Raw genomic sequence first — 22,347 nt, forward strand, 5'->3', positions numbered from 1 at the left:
GCAAAGCATCTTAAAGGAAGATACCAAGAGTTTGGTGACGTCGATGGGTCACAGACTCAATGCAGTTATTGCATACATGAGATATGCAACCAAATACTATAAGCCCCATCAACGCCCATCACGGGCTGCTCATCCGCTCCCACAAATCCTGCACCAATGAGGGTGAGGAAACACGGTGAGTATGCCAGGCTGAGGAAACAGGGATGAGGGCATTAATAAAAGGGGGGAAGCGCACAGAGACAAAGAGAGTGGGAACAGGGAGAGATCGAGCCAAACGAGGAGGACAGCGGTGAGTTGCGAATGAATATAAATTTATGCTGCTTCAGCCCTCAATTCCCTCTCTGCGCTTTTACACATGCAGACATCGACTCAATCCGAGGCGTCTTCTTCCCATTCTGACTTCTCCTTTTCATTATTTGAGGTTCTTCCCATGTTTCTGACTCTTTCCACTTTTTTCTTTCTCACGGATTTTTTTCCGCACTTCTCCCTTGGCGCTCTTTTGTTTCACTTACTAATGCTTAACTAAAATAGGGAAACTAAACATAAAAGTGCTATTGTTCTACAATGGTGAAACATATTCATAGAAATACCAATACAGAAAACTGACCTGTACTCTTACCTCATATTCATCTTTTCATCTCAAATCCAAATTTCTGGAGTGCACAGCAATAATAATGTAATCTCATGAATAGTTTATTCAAATATTTGTTGCTCTCTGCAGCCTTCTATAGTTCACCTCGTGGTATGCTGGTATGCTGTGTCCACACCTGATATGCTGTGTCCACACCTGATATGCTGTGTCCATATACTTGGTATGCGGTGTCCATACTTGGTATGTTGTGTCCGTACTTGGTATGCGGTGTCCATACTTGGTATGCTGTGTCCACACTTGGTATGCGGTGTCCGTACTTGGTATGCGGTGTCCATACCTGGTATGCTGTGTCCGTACTTGGTATGCTGTGTCCACACTTGGTATGCTGTGTCCACACTTGGTATGCTGTGTCCACACTTGGTATGCTGTGTCCACACTTGGTATGCTGTGTCCGTACTTGGTATGCTGTGTCCATATACTTGGTATGCGGTGTCTTTACTTGGTATGCTGTGTCCGTACTTTGTATGTTGTGTCCATAATATATACTTGGTATATTATGTCCATATATACTTGGTATGTTATGTCCATATATTATATATGTGGTATGCTGTGTCCACACCTGGTATATGCTGTGTCCATATACTTGGTATGCGGTGTCCGTACTTGGTATGCGGTGTCCGTACTTGGTATGCGGTGTCCGTACTTGGTATGCTGTGTCCGTACTTGGTATGCTGTGTCCATACTTGGTATGCTGTGTCCATATACTTGGTATGTGGTGTCCGTACTTGGTATGCGGTGTCCGTACTTGGTATGCGGTGTCCGTACTTGGTATGCGGTGTCCGTACGTGGTATGCGGTGTCCGTACTTGGTAGGTGGTGTCCGTACTTGGTATGCGGTGTCCGTACTTGGTATGCGGTGTACGTACTTTGTATGCGGTGTCCGTACTTTGTATGCGGTGTCCGTACTTGGTATGCTGTGTCCGTACTTGGTATGCTGTGTCCGTACTTGGTATGCTGTGTCCGTACTTGGTATGCTGTGTCCGTACTTGGTATGCTGTGTCCACACTTGGTATGCTGTGTACACAACTGGTATGCTGTGTCCATATACTTGGTATGCTGTGTCCGTACTTGGTAGGTTGTATCCTTTATCCGCTGTATTATTTTATTATTATTTTTAAAATACTCCACGGACTTCAAATGAAACTCAAAGATATATCGACTCTGACTCGGGTGAGGCTTTATAGGCGGTGATATCAGTACACGCGAATCCATCGTTTAAATGAGTTGAACCAGCCCAATGATATCTATTTATTACGTCCGTACATAAGGATTAATCACCTCATATGCCCCATACATGATACACCTGTGAATTTCTTGTAAAATCTCCTTCGAACCTTCACCTACTCTTTCCACTCTCGCCCACTGATCTGACCTCGTCGCACTCCCTGAGATGCATCTTCCCTGGACCATTCATTTGTTTTTCTCAGTTATTCCATTTCTGCACTGCGCAATACCCGGGCGAAGGTTTACAATCAATATCATTCTCATTCCAGGAATCGACTAATTAACCCGAACGAGATAACGAGAAACGAAACCGCTTCGAACGACGCCATCATCTTCTTCCTCTCTCCCTCCAATCCCCACCCCTCCACTCAACCAACCCACCCTTTCCTCCCTCCCTCTCTTTCCTCTCCGCCTTCTCCCTCCTCCACTCCTCAGGACTTAACTTTGAAGTACTTGTGATCTGATCTCACCAGTTCAGTCAGAGATCTGTGTGCCACGGTGATGACCATCATTGACAAGTCTCCCCCTCGCTCATTCCGAGGTGAGATCTGCACTCCTCGGTAAACCACGTAGTTACCAACTCTACCGCTTTTGGCGGTAATTTCCGCTTTTTGCATTTGAACAGCGCCTGCCGCGCTTTTTCGCTAACATTAACAATGGCTAAATACGATGTATCGCTTTCACAAAATAATAGTTAACACTCATCGAACTTTTTGATCGATTTTCATGTTGAGGTTTCTGTCCGCCTTCGGGTGAAAATACATGAGGAAAACATGATTCTTCTTCTTTAATATTGCATAAAAAAATGCCTTAGATATAGAATGTACAAATGGTTAAAATTATAAAATTTCCCCACTCGGGACAATTTCCTCCTCACAATTCATGACCTTCGGTCGCTTCGCTCTCTCCACATATCCTTTCCATCATCCTTTCCAATTCCATTCTCCCGTCTTTTCTCCACAGATCATTTTCATCATCCTTTCCATTCTCCCGTCTTTTCTCCACAGATCATTTTCATCATCCTTTCCAATTCCATTCTCCCGTCTTTTCTCCACAGATCATTTTCATCATCCTTTCCATTCTCCCGTCTTTTCTCCACAGATCATTTTCATCATCCTTTATATTCTCCCGCTTTTTATCCACAGATCATTTTCATCATCTCGCTTTTTTTTCTTCTTTTCTCTTTTCTCTCTCTCTATCTGCAGGCAAGTGGCAACTATATGCAACAACCGTCACGGGTTGTGGTTGTGTAACTAAGGTGAACCGGCATCGGCACTGAATGGGTTTCGATCTCGCATAGAAAATGAACCAAGCTTTATCACAGAATGTAATTCTCATTTTAACTATGCGGTCTCACAGGACGGTGCGTACCGCGTACTTCCATGTAGCTTGTGTCGCTTGGGTTCGGTTCCTGCCCCGACTGTAAACCGCCGGCTTGGTGTTTAGCTGACAGGGCGTTGCATCACTAATTTTACCATCCCTCGGATGCACGTAAAAGTGTGCACTTCGTCTGCCAGCACGATGTGTGCCTTGTCTGCCAGCATGGTGTGTGCCTCGTCTGCCAGCATGGTGTGTGCCTCGTTTGCAAGCATAGCGTGTGCCTCGTCTGCCAGCATGGCGTGTGCCTCTTCTGCCAGCATGGCGTGTGCCTCGTCTGCCAGCATGGTGTGTGCCTTGTCTGCCAGCATGGTGTGTGCCTCGTCTGCCAGCATGGTGTGTGCCTCGTCTGCCAGCATGGTGTGTGCCTCGTCTGCCAGCATGGTGTGTGCCTCGTCTGCCAGCATGGTGTGTGCCTCATCTGCCAGCATGGCGTGTGCCTCGTCTGCCAGCATGGTGTGTGCCTTGTCTGCCAGCATGGTGTGTGCCTCGTCTGCCAGCATGGTGTGTGCCTCGTCTGCCAACATGGCGTGTGCCTCGTCTGCCAGCATGACGTGTGCCTCATCTGCCAGCATGGTGTGTGCCTCGTCTGCCAGCATGGTGTGTGCCTCGTCTGCCAGCATGGTGTGTGCCTCGTCTGCCAGCATGGTGTGTTCCTTGTCTGCCAGCATGGTGTGTGCCTCGTCTGCCAGCATGGTGTGTGCCTCGTCTGCCAACATGGCGTGTGCCTCGTCTGCCAGCATGGCATGTGCCTCGTCTGCCAGCATGGTGTGTGCCTTGTCTGCCAGCATGGTGTGTGCCTCGTCTGCCAGCATGGCGTGTGCCTCGTCTGCCAGCATGGTGTGTGCCCCGTCTGCCAGCATGATGTGTGCCCCGTCTGCCAGCATGATGTGTGCCCCGTCTGCCTGCATGATGTGTGCCGCATCTGCTGGCATGATGTGCGCCCCGTCTGCTTGTATGATGTGTGCCGCATCTGCTGGCATGATGTGTGCCCCTTCTGCCAGCCTGGGGAGGAAGGGACGCACATGCGCTAGCTGTTGTTGCTCCTAGACGTTTCCATTTCACAATACCATCGCTTACAGTTGACCGGGGCAGCTCTAGCAGGGCAGAAATTTGACGAACTGACTTGTTGGAAACGTGGCATCCTATGACGATGCTACATTGAAAGTCACTGAGCTCTTCAGTGCGGCCCATTCTACTGCCAATCTTTGTCTATGGAGATTGCATGGCTGTGCTTGATTATATATACCTGTCAGCAATGGGTGTGGCTGAAATAGCCGAATCCACGAATTAGAAGGGGGTGCTCCCATACTTTTGGTCATGTTGTGCATGTTTCAATTTTTTTCCATGGAGTGGTTTCAGGGATATGGAGGTTCAAAGTTTTTCAAAGATGGCACCCGTACCACGTGATCTTTGACGTTATAATTATCACAAATTCTGCCAGCGGAGGTGCTCCTCTGGTGAATATTTTGTCAATGAGACCATCGGTTGCCAAGAAAATGAATTTTTAAAATGCAGACACGCACGTATGCAGCCGATCGCCTAACCCTGCTTCTCCACCAACAGATTCATAAGGCTGTAAAGCCTCTTGGCACTCTCAAGATGTGTGCTCGTCACCCATCTCCAATACAGGCAGGATGAACCTGTACACTAGACTAGTGTTAAAGAAGTAGAAATCGCCAGAGCTTGACCTGGTTAATGCCTCCAAAGCAAAAGCAATAGAATAACCGAACTTTACTTCCAATCATAAGCCCGTCCATCTTGCCTGTATCGAAATTGCATTTTCTCTCAAGACATTTCTATTCTACCTTACTCATTTTATTTGTCATTTTTATGTTTGTTTGTTTATTTCTCTGCAGGTATGATGCCCCGATGTCCTCCAAGGTCTGCTTTGCTTGACCTTGCTTGGATGGCTCTTGGTCTTTTCTTTGTGTTGATGGACCTTTTCCTGGACCTGTGGGTCACTTATTACTTTATTGGTGAAAGCAAACATCTCCTGGCACGATTGTACGTTTTCTTATTCGTCATTAATTCCTGCACACAACAACTATTCAGCTTTCGTTGGGTCTTGGATGACAAGAATGGTGGCCCCGTTCCTTGGTACATACTCATCATCCATCTTCTTCACTTGGGTCTAATCTGGAGGTGAGTGGTTTTAATTAGGCCGTCCCTTGCGCAGCAGGATATGGGGTTTTATACTTTGCATGCATACACCTGGACCTCCAACAGATTGCAAGGATGAAAACTGGGTGTTTGGGTGTGTTATAACATCATTTTTGGATATGATGAACGAGGTGAACCACCACTTGGTGAACACTATTCAGGTTGCTTTTGCAAGCCATGGCGTTACAGTAGACAGAGCTGCCTTTTTGTTTTCACATACCCATTTTTAAATTGACTAACTTTTTTGTGAGATATAGTCACTCTCCCCCTTCCCACCCCCAACCTCCCCCCTTCCATTTCCTCGCTCGACCCTCCTTCCCTTCTCTCTCTCCTCCATGCGCCCCCCTCCTTCCTCTCTCCCCCTTTCCCCCTCCTCTCTCTCCCCTCAAAGAAAATAGGGCCAGATTGCTTTAAAAATAACGCTTTTTCTTGCTATGAAACATCATCTATTCCATTCTCATTGAATATTTCGAATAAAATAACTCCAACCCGGGCTTTTTGATGGGCTTTTATACCAGGAAATAAATAAAGCCAAACTCACATGAGGCACCACAGATCACACTTGTACAAAATTAACATTGCAGGCGAGGAGTTTCCTTTGACTATGATGTACAGGGTGGAAGGCGCTCGGAAATAGTGCTCATGCTTATAAATATAAATTGTGCTCGGAAATGCAAAGCAAGAGTTTGAAAGACTCTTCTTCCCCTTTTCTCAAGACTGCGTGTGGTAAGATGTTCTATGAATGATGAACGGGGACATTAGAATGAGCTCTGTATGACCAACCGATCATCTGTCCTTTTACTTTTGTGTGCACGTTATTTCAAAAACCGTTGCACATTTAGCTTTCATATTACACAGATCTATTCCTCATGACATAATGTCAACATGTTTAGATCATGGCGGTGATTGGCTGAATTATGTTGCTAAGGCAACCATCTCAGTAACTTAGCTTGTGCACACAATATTTCAAAAGCCGTTCAAGATTTAATTTCCATATTACACAGATCTATTCCTCATTCCACCAAAAGGGCCTAAGCTCGTTGCTTTTCTTGCATTAAAATCCTGAAGCTAAATTCCAACCCATGACAATCAAAGTTCCATCCGATACATTGCACATCCTCTTTGAATATACTGTCGTGTGACTCCTTCGGTTAATACCAGGGCTCGCGGATGGACCAGAACGGCTTTAATTGGAGGCGACGACCGAACACGGATTGGACTATCAAACGCGGGAGCAAGAAAGAAAATGGAAGGCTGCGGCAAAAGCGCTTACCTCGGTGAAACGACGGCAGCTGCAGGGAAATTAATGAACGCGACACTGAATTAAAATGTACAAAAATAAAGATTTCTTCACGGACCCGATAACAAGGAACGCGACGGTAATCAAATAAACTAAATCCTATATTTGGGATCCCACACACCGGACTCAACAACAGACACAGGAATGGATTAAAGGAAAAGAATAATTGTCTCGTCGTGTAAAATGTAAAATGGTGCGTGCGGCCTTATCTGTCCCTCGTCTTGTCTTTGGCTGCCGTCGAACACGGCTCCGTTTGGCCCCGATGCACCCACGAGGTCCCTCGCTCCAGCACCACAGCACCGAACACCGCTCCAAGCACACGCAGATGGCGAGCCAACGCCCGCGAGGTCCGTACACCACTCCAAGCTTCAGAAGCACCGATCGCACATGACAGCCAGGGAAGGACGTGCTGCAAGTGGAAGCTGCGCAAGCAAGAACCGCCGGACGTGCAAGACGAACTGCTGCATCTCCAAGAGCACGAACCGCAAGAGACCAAAATGGCGTTCGGCGCTCCCTTAAATAACTTTCCCGCGGTGGTGATGTCAGCCCTGGTGCACCACCCAATCAGTGCCTTCCACCGACTCGTTGGCTGGAGGTTCGCGTCTACCGCGCCGACCCTTCACTCGTTCCCTGTTCCGTGGTCATAGCGCGTGGCACTCGATGTGCTAGGCCTGTCGGAAGTGTAAATGGCAGCGGCCATCATCGGCGGTGCCCCGGCCTGGTTTCCTTGCCTGTTCCTTCCGAAGTCACTGCCAGCGAAGGGAGTTATTTAATGTTGCGCTAGGGACCTAACTAAATGTCTATGTGAGTGCATTGCCAAATGGGACAAAGGTGAGATGACCAGGTGAGACACACAGGGGCGTTATCTTTTAATCCCTACTCTATTTATCACTCGAACATCCTGGTATGTTCACAAGTATACTCTTACCCGACAAAACGCCTACACATGAAACTTATTACAGGTCAGATTCCTTACCACGACAGACGAAGCACGTTACCTATTCAGATCTATCTGGCTCTACATATTGCTACCCCACCCGACAGAACACAGCCCCCCCCCGCCCCCCCCCCCCACCACCTGGAACCGTAGATCCTGCAAGTTTCACTGCAGGCGCTACCATTCCAGTCTTAACACTTACTGTCTCACACTTAATTAACCTATGGAATAAATCAGGAGGGCTGTGGGAAGTGAGTCGGACTTCCTACCGATACTCCTTAACATTCTAATCCCCTTAACAATCATGCAATCAAATATGTACAATGATTCCGGTTGTTCCTGCGGAGGGAGGAAACGAACAACACACCAAAATCTACCTTAATCACAAAACTTACCATTAACCAGAAATTCAAACCTCTATCAAACATTTATACATACCCCGGTCTACAGACCGCGTCCCCCGGTGGATGCCACAAGACACAACCTTACCTGCGGGGCCATCCCCAATGCGCCCCTAAATTTCCACGGATCCTGTCCAGATGTTACAGGTGAGTGACATGGCTCGGTGGATTTCGCCCACATTCTCGCAACACGAACCCCTTATCCACTCATTCTCATTCCATAAGTGATCAAACACAAAGTCATTACAAGCACGTATTTATCACACCCCCCTGCAGGACCATGGCATTGATGTCATATACATGTGTGCATTCCTCAACTAGGCAGCGGGGAGGTACCGCACAAAAAGATGGTGGGGGCGCTTCAGGCTGTGGTGCCCGCAGTCCCAAACACAAGTCAACTGACTCACAAGTTCATTGCCCCCTCCCCTCCCTTTACCTCTTGGCCCCGTCACAGCCCAACAGCCCCTTTCCGCCGTTACCTCGCCGGTGAGGGTCTCCACACACCAGGCTCCTCCGTGGCCTCCTGCTTCTGCGCAGCTACACGGGCCACCGGGGATCTCCGTTACCCCACGGCGCCCAACCAGACCCTCCACCGACGAGCTCCAATTTCCAGATACCACTGGCTGCCAGGGGTAATTGCTGCAGAGGGGGGCCGCAGGCATCGCTCCTCAGAGCCTGATCTGTACCTGCGGACACACGCACGTTCCCCACCCACAATATCCCAAAACACATTTCCTCCCCCGCTGCCATTCCATTTTCAACACAACTCAGCACAATTCCAAGCAGATGTTACAAAAAGATGTTACAAGAGTTTTGCCATGGCCTGCCACACGTGAAATCCCATTCACATTGATCCACATTTCACAATAATCACAATAATCATCACTCATTCTCAGTTTCCACTGTCACGACCACATCAAAACATATAACCACAACACTAACACAAACGACACCCACAAGACTCTGTGTGGCACACATTCCACCGGCCATGTCATCACCGCATTGCTGCGGCAAAAGCGCTTACCTTGGTGAAACGACGGCAGCTGCAGGGAAATTAATGCACGTGACACCGAATTAAAATGTACAAAAATAAAGATTTATTCACGGACCCGATAACGAGGAACGCGACGGTAATCAAATAAACTAAATCCTATATTTGGGATCCCACACACCGGACTCAACAACAGACACAGGAATGGATTAAAGGAAAAGAATTGTCTCGTCGTGTAAAATGTAAAATGGTGTGTGCGGCCTTATCTGTCCCTTGTCTTGTCTTTGGCTGCCGTCCAACACGGCTCCGTTCGGCCCCGATGCACCCACGAGGTCCCTCGCTCCAGCACCACAGCACCGAGCACTGCTCCAAGCACACGCAGATGGCGAGCCAACGACCACCAGGGACCTCCCAAGACCAAGCAGGGAAGCGCAGAGAGCACAAGACAGCCAGGGAAGGACGTGCGCAAGAGAGTTCGAGCTGCCAGAGAGGCGTGCTGCGCAAGCAAGAAGAGCCGGATGTGCAAGACCGAACTGCTGAAATGCAAGAGGGCGCCGCAAGAACCAAAATGTCGTTTGGCGCTCCCTTAAATAACCTTCCTGCGGTGGTGACGTCAGCCCTGGCGCGCCACCCAATCAGTGCCCTCCACCAACTCATTGGCTGGAGGTTCGCGCCTACCGTGCCGACCCTTCACTCGTTTCCTGTTCCGTGGTCATAGCGCATGGCACTCGATGTGGCTAGGCCTGTCGGAGGTGTAATTGGCAGCGGCCATCATCGGCGGTGCCCCGGCCTGGTTTCCTTGCCTGTTCCTTCCGAAGTCACTGTCAGGGAAGGGAGTTATTTTATGTTGTGCTAGGGACCTAACTAAATGTCTATGTGAGTGCATTGCCAAAAGGGACAAAGGTGAGATGACCAGGTGAGACACACAGGGGCGTTATCTTTTAATCCCTACTCTATTTATCACTCGAACATCCTGGCATGTTCACAAGTATACTCTTACCCGACAAAACGCCTACACATGAAACTTATTACAGGTCAGATTCCTTACCGCGACAGACGAAGCACGTTACCTATTCAGATCTATCTGGCTCTACATATTGCTACATTGCTACCCCACCCGACATAACAATACCTATGCCAAACACTCTACCCTGTTATGATCCTGCAGTGATCTTGCATCATCGTTGTCAGTTATAGTTTGTCAATAACAGCAAAATGATTGTGCATTATATGATGAATCCAGAAATAAATAGATGTGAGAAATACAGTTGATACGTGTAGTGGTGGATTGGAATGAATCCAAATATTGACTTGTGCATGTATTAATTACTTAATAAATGGATAGATTGGGTTGGGAAAGGAGAGAAAAGGAAGGGAAGGGAAGGAAATGTAGATATATCTTCCGAGGGGAGTACCACATCAAGAGAGACAACTGGCTTTGGAGGCCAGCTTTCAAATGTGGTTTGCCCCGAAGGATCATGGCTGCTAGTAAGACCCCATGAGTTTGAATGACTGAACAAGAGGATTGTTAAGGAAGTAGATTGGAGGGTTTGCCAGACAGTTTTGGTGTGTGAAAGAGACAGAGAGAGATTCGTGAAAGACATATTCCAAGTGTTTGACCAGCCCGTGATTCTAGCAAAGTCTGTGAAAACGAACTTCGGCTTAATGAGGGAAATGTTCAGATACATAGTCCACCATGAGTGATCTATCGTAATGCTTCGACTCTCTGTCTAGGTATGTGCGGTATCTGAAGTTGCGATGGACCATTGGCATTGAAGACCCTGAAACCATGACCTCTCCCATGTATCAATTCAGCCTGGAACAAGCTGATGACATTGGTTTACTGCGAGTATTTGACACATTCTTGGAGCACACACCACAGCTGGTTCTGCTGTTCGCAAATTCAGATTGTACAACAATCAAACTATCATATGGTGAGTTTCTGTGAGGCCCGATTCCCCTTTATTTGATCAAACCTGCGCCCCTTGCACCTCGATTCTGCTCTATGTCTACCTATTGCGTCTCATCTTCTTGACTCGTCATCACGGCTCTCCGAGAGCTTCTCCTCTCTAAAGGTGTCTTTAAGTACATTGGTCTTTACTAGGTTTTTAGCTCACCTGGAACAAAGTTCAGGGGAGCTTATGCGACGGTGCGTCGTCAGTCCGTCCGTCCATAAACACTTGCAACTTCTCCGAAACCACTGAAGGGATTTTGACCAAACTTGGCACAAATGATACTTGTTGTGTTGTGACTAAAGATTGTTCACGGCACGAAGAAAATCGAAGTCTAAGGGGATTTACGGGGGGTCAAAGTGGGTCCAGGTTTGACCCCCAAAAATAGGTATTTGCTTTCTTCTCTGAAAATTTTCTCTGAAAATTTTTGTTTGTTATTTAGTATATAGTTTGCAAACACCGTTTCTGGTGTTTGTTCCCCCTCCATCCCCTCCCTTACCTCAAACGGCTACACAGCTGACTCCGCACGTGAAAAAGCTGAATGCCTCAACTCTGTGTTTGCCTCTAAATCTTGTGTCCCAAACCCATCCCTCTCTGTACCCACCATACCCAGTCGTACCCTGCTGCTCCTGGACTCCGTGTCCTTTCCTCCTGACAAGGTGGAAAAGTTTCTGTCAACCCTCGACTCTGATTCTGCAACTGGACCCGACGGCATCAGCCCACGGGTCCTAAAATCCTGCTCTGCTGCTCTATCTCACCCTCTCTCTGTTCTCTTCACCCTCTCTTTTGCTCAAGGTCAACTGCCATCTGCTTGGAAATCAGCCAACATCACCGCTTTGCACAAAAAAGGTGCAAAAACAGATCCTAGCAACTACAGACCAATCAGCCTGCTCCCAATTATCAGCAAAGTCATGGAATCCATCATTGCTTCGGATATGAAATCTTTCCTCTTCTCCAATGGCTTGATCTCTGATCATCAATTTGGTTTCAGACCAGGTCACTCTACTCTGGACATGCTGCTTCTGCTGTCTCAACAATGGATGGAGGTCCTCAATGCCAAACAGGAAATTAGAGCTGTCTCCCTCGACATATCACGTGCCTTCGACACGGTCTGGCACCCCGCTCTGCTCACCAAACTCTCCTCCTTTGGTATCCATGGAAATCTCCACGCATGGCTGACGGACTTCCTCTCTAGTCGTCGTCAACGTGTGGCCCTGAATGGGTTTCTCTCATCTCCTCTTCCTGTTCAGGCTGGAGTTCCCCAAGGCAGTGTTCTGGGCCCCGTGCTTTTTCTGGTCTTCATCAATGATCTCTCTGACTCTCTCGAAAATCCTCTCTATCTCTTTGCTGATGACTCCACTCTCTGCCGCTCCATTCCTCTTCCCTCAGATCGGCAGTCTGCTGCCTCCTCACTCTCTGAAGACCTGGACAAAATCACAGACTGGTCAAACAAGTGGAACATGTCTTTCAATCCTGACAAATCTCACACTCTTACTATGTCTCTCCGAAAAGATCGACTGGACAACCCTCCCATCTACTTTCTCAACAATCCTCTCCAAGAAGTTCTGTCGCTCAAGATTTTGGGTCTCACTATCTGCCATGATCTTTCTTGGGAAAACCACATTTCCAAGCTGGCCTCCAAAGCCAGTCGCCGACTGGGCATCCTCCGTCGTGCGAAGTCCTTCCTCGGCACACCTGAGCTCCTCACCACATACAAGGCTTTCATCCGCAGCTCAATGGAATACTGTTCTCCCCTATGGGCGGTGCTCCTGCCTCACACCTAGCTCGGCTTCACGCTGTTGAAACCAAAGCTTTCAGAATTATTGGAATCTCCCGCGATGAAGCTATCTCTGAGGGCCTTTCACTCACTCACCGCAGGCAGGTAGGTGGTCTTTCTGTCTTCTACCGACTCCTCTCCGGCCTTGCACCCCCAGCTCTCTCTGTGCTCTGTCCCCCAAATATTCCTACAGGTCGCACAAGATCTGCCAGCAACCCTCTGATGGTTAAACTGCCGAAATCTCGGCTCTCTGCTCACCTTCACTCTTTCATTCCTCTTTTCTCCCGCCTCTGGAACAAACTCCCTCACTCCCTTCAATCCCACTCCTCCCTCCAGGTCTTTAAAACAGCTGTTCACCACCATCTCTTATCTTCCCCCATCCAAAACCTTGATCTTTTCTACCCCCGCTAATTCACCCCAGATCCACCTTGTTTGAAATTCCAACTTCTTTCCTGGAAGTCCTGGCAGTGTCCATATGTTTTATACCTCTCCCACCGCCCCCTTCCCATGCCCCCCCCCCCCAAAGCCCTCGCCCTCTCTCAGATCTCTCGATGTCTCTCGGTCCCTGCTCTCAAATGTTGTGTTTGTGTCCTTCCCCCTCTCTCCCCATCTTGTCTACCGCTCCCGATGTTATATGTTTTATGTGTCGGTTTGTCTTTCTGTGTGATTAATGTTCGCTCTTTCACGAGCCTCGATCTTGTATACAAAAAAAAAAAAAAAAAAAAAAAAAGTCTTGTGAATATGTTTCTATGATTCTACATGCTGTCCTGTTTTCTAGCAACCTTTGAAATTGGTTTAAAATACCTTTAGTCAGTGCAATATACTGTTTATTCTACCAGGTGAGTGCCAGGGGTATTGGCCCTATGTTTAAACTTTGAGGTCAAATTACTTTAAAATGTTTTATTAGTGGATTTGCTTTGCGATTGAGATTTCCTGGCAATGTCACTCCCAAAGTGGCATTTTTTTTTTTTTTTTTTTTTTTTTTTTTTTGTATACAAGATCGAGGCTCGTGAAAGAGCGAACATTAATCACACAGAAAGACAAACAGACACATAAAGCAAATAACATCGGGAGCGGTAGACAAGATGGGGAGAGAGGGGGAAGGACACAAACACAACATTTGAGAGCAGGGACTGAGAGACATGGAGACATCGAGAGATCTGTGGGAGGGAGAGGGCTTTGGGGGGGAGGCATGTGAAGGGGGGGAGGCATGTGAAGGGGGGGGGGGGGGGTGGGAGAGGTATAAACATATGGACACTGCCAGGATTTCCAGGAAATAAGTTGGAATTTCAAACAAGGTGGATCTGGGGTGAATTAGTGGGGGTAGAAAAGATCAAGGTTATGGATGGGGGAAGATAAGAGATGGTGGTGAACAGCTGTTTTAAAGACCTGGAGGGAGGAGAGGGATTGAAGGGAGTGTGGGAGTTTGTTCCACAGGCGGGAGAAAAGAGGAATGAAAGAGTGAAGGTGAGCAGAGAGCCGAGATTTCGGCAGTTTAACCATCAGAGGGTTGCTGGCAGATCTTGTGCGACCTGTAGGAATATTTGGGGGACAGAGCACAGAGAGAGCTGGGGGAGCAAGGCCGGAGAGGAGTCGGTAGAAGACAGAAAGACCACCTACCTGCCTGCGGTGAGTGAGTGAAAGGCCCATTCTTAGTCCTCTTCCGAGAATGACAGGATGGCGTAGAAGTACCACCTTTAGAGGCCATTTTTCCCCGCAAGCGGCGGTTGGCTTTTTTCGGGGACCGTGGTTGTTGTTTTTTGGTCCCCTTTTTGAAGCAATGTTTTACGGCCGGATGCCCTTCCTGCCGCCAACCCTTTTTGTCGCCTTTTTACGACAAACAGGGAATTACCAGTGAACTGGTACTCAATTAGCCGACCTCGGAAGGATGACAGGCTGAGTCAACCCCCCTGGCGTTAATTCAGCGATCGACCGGGATTCGAACCCAGGATCCTAGGATCCTAAGCTGGCACCATAACCACTAAGCCAACACCAGGATACATTCACTATACTTCACCATTGAGAGATTGTGAAAAAAACTATATAGCAGGATATTTCAAAAAGTTGTGGGTGGATTCGGACAAAACTTGGTGGACAGATTGGGTGTGTGAAAAGGACAAATAGATTCGATTTTGGTGAAGATCTGAATATGGATTTGGATACGACAATTATTTAATTATAAAGTGATTCTTCACCATTGAGAGATCGGGCTAAACCTGATTCATAGCAGGATATCTCAAAAAGTTATTGACTGATTTAGAGGAAACTTGATGGACAGATTGGGTGTGTGACAATGACATAGATTCGATTTTGTTGAAGATCCCAATCCGGATCCGTGAATTTTCAAAAGTTTCAAGTGATTCTTCACCATTGAGTGATAGGACCAGAAACGATATATTGCATGACATTTCAAAAAGTTGTGGACAATTTATGACAAAACTAGGTGGATGAATTGGTGACAAGAACAAGCCGATTAGATTTTGATTCAGGTTCAAATCCAGATTTGACCTATCAGTGGGATATAAACAAAGAAATCAAAAAAATACCTATTTTGGGGGGCAACCCCACCCCTCCAACTCCCCCAACCCCATATACCTCCTCAGACCCCAATTTTTCTAATGCCTTGAACAAACATTGGTACATTACGGGTGATGAAGGTTGTGGTGAAGTTTCATCGAAATTGTACATGTAGTTTCTGAGAAGAAAGCAAATACCCATTTTGGGGAGTCAAAGCAGGACCCATGTTGACCCCCTTAGACTTCGATTTTCTTAGTGCCGTAAACAAACTTCTGGACATCATGGGGGATGAAGGTTGTGGTCAAGTTTCATCAAAATAGTGTGTGTAGTTTCAGGGGAAAAAGCAAAATCCAAATTTTTTTTTGGCCTGTCAAACCTGGATCCACTATGACTCCAGATCCACTATCCCACTACTATCCACTATGATCCACTATGATCCTATCCACTATCCACTATCCCCCCCTTAGACTCTGATTTTTTTTTAAATTCCGTGAACAAACTTTAGTCACAACACAACAAATATAATTTGTGCCAAGTTTGGTCACAATCCTTTCAGTGGTTTCGGAGAAGAAGTTGCAAATGTTTACGGACGGACTGACGATGCACCATCGCATAAGGTCCCCTGAACTTCGTTCCGAGTGAGCTAATGAAAAGCTGAAATGTCTCGAGTCAATAAGTATTCAACCCCTTTGCTATGACATTCCAAATTGAGCTCAGGTTCATCCAATTTCCTTTGATCATCCTCGAGATGTCTCTATAACTTGATGAGAGTCCACCTGTGGCCAATTCAATTGATTGGACATGATTTCGAAAGAAACAACTTTCTATACGAGGTCCCACAGTTGGCAGTGCATGTCAGAGCAGAAACTCTACCATGAAGTCCAAGAAACTGTCCATAGATAGAATTGTGAGGAGGCGTAGATCTGGGGGAGGGTATAAAACAATTTCTAGTGTTGAAAGTACCCAAAAGCACAGTGAGCTCCATCATTAGAAAATGGAAATATCCAACTACCCAGACCCTTCCTGGAGCTGGCGGTCCGACCAAACTGAGCAAATGGGGGAAAAAAGGACCTTGGTGAGGAAGGTGACCAATAATCCAATGCCCACTCTGAACAAAACGATATACAGTCGTGGCCAAAAATATTGGCACCCTTGCACTTTTTTCAAATAACTCAATTGTCACCAAAAATAAGTTGAAATTGACAAAAGTATTTGGTCTCCACAATTCTTTATTTCACTGTTAATATTACAGAACCTTTGTTTTTGATTCAGAACTTAATATATCCTTTTAAATCAGAAAATAAAAAGAAATGGCATTGACAAAATGATTGACACCCGAGACTTAATATTTGGTAGCACAGACTTTGGACAAAATAACTGCAGTCAAGCGCTTCCTATAGTCATGAATGAGCTTCCTACATCTCTCTACTGGCAGGTTGGCCCACTCTTCTTGTGCAAACTGCTCCAGTTCTCCCAGATTTGAAGGGTGCCTTCTCCCAACTGCTGTTTTCAGATCTCCCCACAGGTGTTCAATGGGATTTAGATCTGGACTCATTGCTGGCCACTTCAGAACAGTCCAACGGTTTGTCCTGAACCATTCCTGGGTGCTTTTTCAAGTGTGTTTGGGGTCATTGTCCTGCTGCAAGACCCATGACCTTCGATGGAGACCCAGCTTTCTGATACCGGGTTGAAAATTGCACTCCAAAATGCCTTGGTAATCTCCTGATTTCATGATGCCATGCACACATTCAGGGCACCCAGTGCCAGAGGCAGAACAGCAACCCCAAAACATCACTGAACCTCCTCCATGTTTGACTGAAGCGAAGGTGTTCTTTTATTTGAAGGCTTCATTTTGTTTTCTGCAAACACAGAGATGATGTGCTTTACAAAAAAGCTCTAATTTGGTCTCATCTGTCCACAGGACATTCTTCCAGAAGGATTTTGGCTTGTTCAGATGTGTTTTGGCAAACTCCGGTCGGCTTTCTTATGTCTCTGTCTCAGCAGTAGGGTCCTCCTGGGTCTCCTACTATAGAACCCCCTTTCATTGAGTTGGTGATGGTTGTTGCGAGTTGAAACTGTCATACCTTGTGTCTGAAGGTCAGCTTGAATCTGTTTGGCAGTTGATCGAGGTGCTTTCTCCACCATTTGAACAATCCTTCGCTGCAATCTACGATCAAGTTTTCTCTTGCCACCATGTTCAGGGAGGTCGGCTACAGTGCCATGTGCCTTAAACTTCCTGATAACATTGCGTACGGTAGACACAAGAATATCAATGTCTCTTTTTTTTTTTTTTTTTTTTTTTTTGTATACAAGATCGAGGCTCGTGAAAGAGCGAACATTAATCACACAGAAAGACAAACAGACACACAAAACAAATAACATCGGGAGCGGTAGACAAGATGGGGAGAGAGGGGGAAGGACACAAACACAACATTTGAGAGCAGGGACCGAGAGACATGGAGACATCGAGAGAACTGTGGGAGGGAGAGGGCTTTGGGGGGGAGGCATGGGAAGGGGGGGGGGGGGGGGTGGGAGAGGTATAAAACATATGGACACTGCCAAGACTTCCAGGAAAGAAGTTGGAATTTCAAACAAGGTGGATCTGGGGTGAATTAGTGGGGGTAGAAAAGATCAAGGTTTTGGATGGGGGAAGATAAGAGATGGTGGTGAACAGCTGTTTTGAAGTTGTTGTTGTAGAAGAACAGCTGTTGTAGTCTCTGGAGATGGACTTGTAGCCTTGAGATTATCCATGCTTGACTACAATCTTGTAACTGACCTCCTCAGACAATTCTCTGGTTTTCTTTCTTTTCTCCATCCTCATTGCAGTGCACACAGTGACACAAAACTACAGATCGAGTCCTTTTCTCTATTCAAACTGGTTGATTGAGTGATTTTTATATTGCAGGCACCTGCAACGCACCATAGGTTAGTTCAATTCCAAAGTAAAGGAGAATCACCTGCTTGAAATCTAATTATTTCTAATAACTTCTAAAATAATATCGCCATTTTATTGTGCCAATAATATCGTCCAGGCCATTTTAGGATTTCTGTGTGAAATAAGCTAGGATTTAGTAATTTTTTCAGCTCTTATTGTTTTGTTCCACTGCAAACCAAAGAAATACATTTGTGGATACCAAAATATTTTTTTATTTCAACAATTTTCTGGAAGACATAGTGCATTATTTGAAAAAAGTGCAAGTTGGCCAATATTTTTGGCCACGACTGTAGTTCCTTGGCTGAGATAGGAGAACCTGTCGGATGGACTCCAGTCTCGACCGCACTTCACAAATCTCGGCGTTATTGGAGAGTGGCCAGACGGAAGCCACTCCTGAGAAAAAGGCACATGATAGCACACCGCTGGAGTTTGCAAAAAGGCACGTGAAAGACAGAGCATGAGGAAAACGATTCTGTGGTCTGATAAGACAAAATTGAACTATTTGGCCTGAATGCGAAGCACTATGTCTGGTGGAAACCAAGCACAGCTCATCACCAATGTAACACCATTCCTACCGTGAAGCATGGCGGTTGCAGCATCACGCTATGGGGATGCTTTTCAGCGGCAAGGACAGGGAGACTTGTAAGGATAGAGGGAACAATGAATGGAGCCAAAACAGGCAAATCCTTGAGAACTTGCTTCAGTGTACAAAAGGCCGAAGACTGCGACAAATGTTTACATTCCAAAAGGACAAGGACCCCAAGCATACAGCCAAAGCAACACTGGAATAGGTTCAGAAAAAGAATGTGAAAGTCGTTGAGAGGTCCAGTCAAAGCCCAGACTTGAATCCCATTGAGAATCTGTGGAAGACTTGAAGATTGCTGTTCACCGACGCTCCCCATCCAACTTGACAGAGCAGAATGGGAGAAACTCCCGATATCCAGATGTGCAAAGGTGATACCGACATACTCAAGAAGACTCGGAGCTGTAATCGCTGTCAAAGGCACTTCTACGAAGTATTGACTCAGGGGGTTGAATACTTATGTAACTTATATATTTCTGCATTTCATTTTTACTTATTTTGTAAAAAATTCTAAAAATAAAATTCCACTTTGATATTATGTGGTATTTATTAGGTGTAGATCAGTGGAAAAAAAAATCTTATTTTTAATTCAGGCTGGAATACAAGAAGAGGTTAAAAAAAAAAAATCAAGGGGGTGTGAATACTTTATGAAGGCACTGTATGTACATCATGGAGTTATGAATGGACAATAAACCATTGCTGCCCACAGATTAGTGTGGCGAATAAAAGTGGAATTGAAAGGATGCAAAATGTTTAATATTAGATGATAGACATCGTTTTACCCATGATACGCACTGTGTGTTTTGTAACGAAGATCATTTGTATACCTGCAATAGTCATTTAACTTTGAATTGATCTTCCCTCACGGTGTGGAACAGCCCTTGGCATGACGATGTCCTTCTTTTCCATCTCATGGATGCTCTTGAACCACAAGAGAACAATGTGCAAATCGCAAGGCAATGAATCCAAGCTTCAGGGTCTCGGATGTTGCACCGTTTACCTGCTGTTCAATCTCCTACTGGTCACTCCTCGTGTGGTCTCCATCGCCTTGTACGTGTCATCCGTAAAGTACAAATACATCATCTCGCACCTTGCCATAGAACTCATCCTTATGTTGGTCTTATGTTACTTTATGAAGACCGACTTTACGACGTCACGTATTATGGAATGGATTTACCGCCTCGTAATATCAATATGCTTGATCTACACCTGGTTCAATGTTATGAAAGGGCCCACGAAGCGTTATAGGGTCACCTACCACTGCTTCATAATAATCGATACAAGTAGTATGCTTACGCTGGCTTGGTGGTTCTGGAAATCGGAGCATTGCCCCCACGGTGGCTTTGTGGTGATCGTCGTTGCAAGTGCGGTGGCAGCTTCTTATATGCTCGGCTTGGTAATCACCTGCGCATATTATAAATGGATGAAATACCCTTTACACAGGTGTGTAAATGATGAAATTGATGGTGTACCGATGAGCTCACAGGGCACCGCAGCAGTGCGACAACTTTACCGCAGGCTCCACAACAACACCAGCAATTCCATTAAGAGAGAAGAATTTTTTTGACTTGGAAGAGAAGTGATGACACTGGTTTATTACGTCACCATAATTTTGCTTCCATCGTGACCATTTTGTTTGTTTGTGTGAACTATTCTCGTGTTACGTGATCATCAACACAGGGTCCTATGCACTAAATTAGACTCAGGACTCGGCCATTTTGTTCCACTGAGCAATGCCAATGTGTACATGAACTGCGGATCTGATACGCTACAGCACGGGATTGCATTAGATGCTGTTATGTATTTGTTTGTGTGCACGATGCATAATGAGCACATATTGCATGACGAGGGAGTGAGGGAAGCAATGCGGTGATGGTGATGTGACTGCAAGCCCATCCATTAATCTTGCATGTTGTTGGCAGCAGGAGAGTAAATTATTCTGTTGGAGGAGATCTCCAGCCATATTAGTTCACTTTTCCTCCATATTATTTCCAAAATATTATTTTATGTTGGCCTCTTTGTTGGGTTCCAAACATGGGTGACTCGTGATGTTGGGATTCCAGGTTCAAATGCTATACTGTATACGATAAATTTGACTATTTTCTAATGTGTACTCTCAATGTTCTTGGAACAACATGTTTTGTCATGAGCTTTAAAAAGTGAGAGAACACACACACACACACACACACACACACACACACACACACACACACACATATATATATATATATATATATATATATATATATATATATATATACACACATATACACACACACACACACACACACACACACACGGTTCACCTTAAACTAAAGTTGCACTGTTATCAAATAAAAATGTTGATGTTGTGAATGTAAACTTTGCAAGTGCCTTCAACCCTTCAATGTGACTTGGAAACATAACGTTACTTTTATGACGTTTGCTTGTGCATCAGGAAGAAAATGATAGCACTTTATCCACAGGTTGGGAGAGCATGAAGTAAAGCGATTTTGAGGTTTGCTAAAACCAGACGTCATGTAAATGCATTTGACACCTCAATAATAAACGAGGTGAGTATTGCATCGAGCCAATGCGTTGCCAAGCCATTTTGAGTTGGCTACATTCTAACCCACACTAACCTCTGGATGGGACCTGATAGCATTGTGTTGGACGCATTTATGATTGTTCGCTGTGCTATTTGTTGGGTGTGTTTGTCGTCTTGGTTTTGATCCCATGATCATGTGGATACAGTGCAATAAAGCTTTTGTACTTCATACCTGTCTTTCATTTTTGCCCAAAATCTTTATCTCATACCGTTCATTGGGCACTCGTTGCTTGGCAAGCAGACAATGAATGAACCTTTTCAAAGTGATGCTTCATTCATTTATTCATTTCCTGATGTCTTCGAGGATGTTTTTGTTTTTATTTTTATTTTTTCAATATCAAATTGGATTAACAGCACTTTGCCACCAAGTCACCAGCTTGCTACAGTAGGGGATTTATAATATTTTGCTACTTTTCTACATATTATGAAAGGACTCGGCTCCTTCAACCGGCGTATATATATACTAGCCGAAATCACCCGGCGCTGCCCGGGTTCTTTTTGAATGAATTTACTCGTGGCCGTAGAAGATTGACAACTATAATTCAGCTTTTACTCGTGGCCGTAGAAGATTGACTACTATAATGCAGCTTTTACTCGTGGCCGTAGAAGATTGACTACTATAATTCAGCTTTTACTCGTGGCCGTAGAAGATTGACTACTATAATTCAGCTTTTACTCGTGGCCGTAGAAGATTGACTACTATAATTCAGCTTTTACTCGTGGCCGTAGAAGATTGACGACTATAATTCAGCTTTTACTTGCGGCCGGAGAAGATTGACTACTATAATTCAGCTTTTACTCGTGGCCGTAGAAGATTGACGACTATAATTCAGCTTTTACTCGCGGCCGGAGAAGATTGACTACTATAATTCAGCTTTTACTCGTGGCCGTAGAAGATTGACGACTATAATTCAGCTTTTACTCGTGGCCGTAGAAGATTGACTACTATAAT

General features: G+C 45.7%; 1 protein-coding gene across 1 annotated transcript; it reads left to right on the forward strand.

Moving 5' to 3' along the window:
- Positions 1-239: 239 nt before the first annotated feature.
- LOC137423981 (XK-related protein 8-like) lies at positions 240-21,023 on the forward strand. The gene is made up of 5 exons (XM_068111487.2): positions 240-289; positions 2,311-2,416; positions 5,112-5,397; positions 10,779-10,978; positions 19,687-21,023. Exons 2-5 carry the CDS (start codon positions 2,377-2,379, stop codon positions 20,373-20,375), a joined length of 1,215 nt encoding a protein of 404 aa, XP_067967588.2. The 5' UTR covers positions 240-289; positions 2,311-2,376; the 3' UTR covers positions 20,376-21,023.
- The last annotated feature ends 1,324 nt before the right edge of the window (positions 21,024-22,347 follow it).

This window comes from Myxine glutinosa, chromosome 3, assembly GCF_964187855.1.
Source record: "Myxine glutinosa chromosome 3, kmMyxGlut1.1, whole genome shotgun sequence".
Classification (NCBI taxonomy): Eukaryota; Metazoa; Chordata; class Myxini; order Myxiniformes; family Myxinidae; genus Myxine; species Myxine glutinosa.

Coding starts and splice junctions, on each gene's coding strand:
- LOC137423981 (XM_068111487.2), top strand. CDS start 2,377: ATGACCATCATTGACAAGTCTCCCCCTCGCTCATTCCGAG. Junction 2,417..5,111: donor TCCCCCTCGCTCATTCCGAG/GTGAGATCTGCA, acceptor ATTTCTCTGCAG/GTATGATGCCCCGATGTCCT. Junction 5,398..10,778: donor CACTTGGGTCTAATCTGGAG/GTGAGTGGTTTT, acceptor CTCTCTGTCTAG/GTATGTGCGGTATCTGAAGT.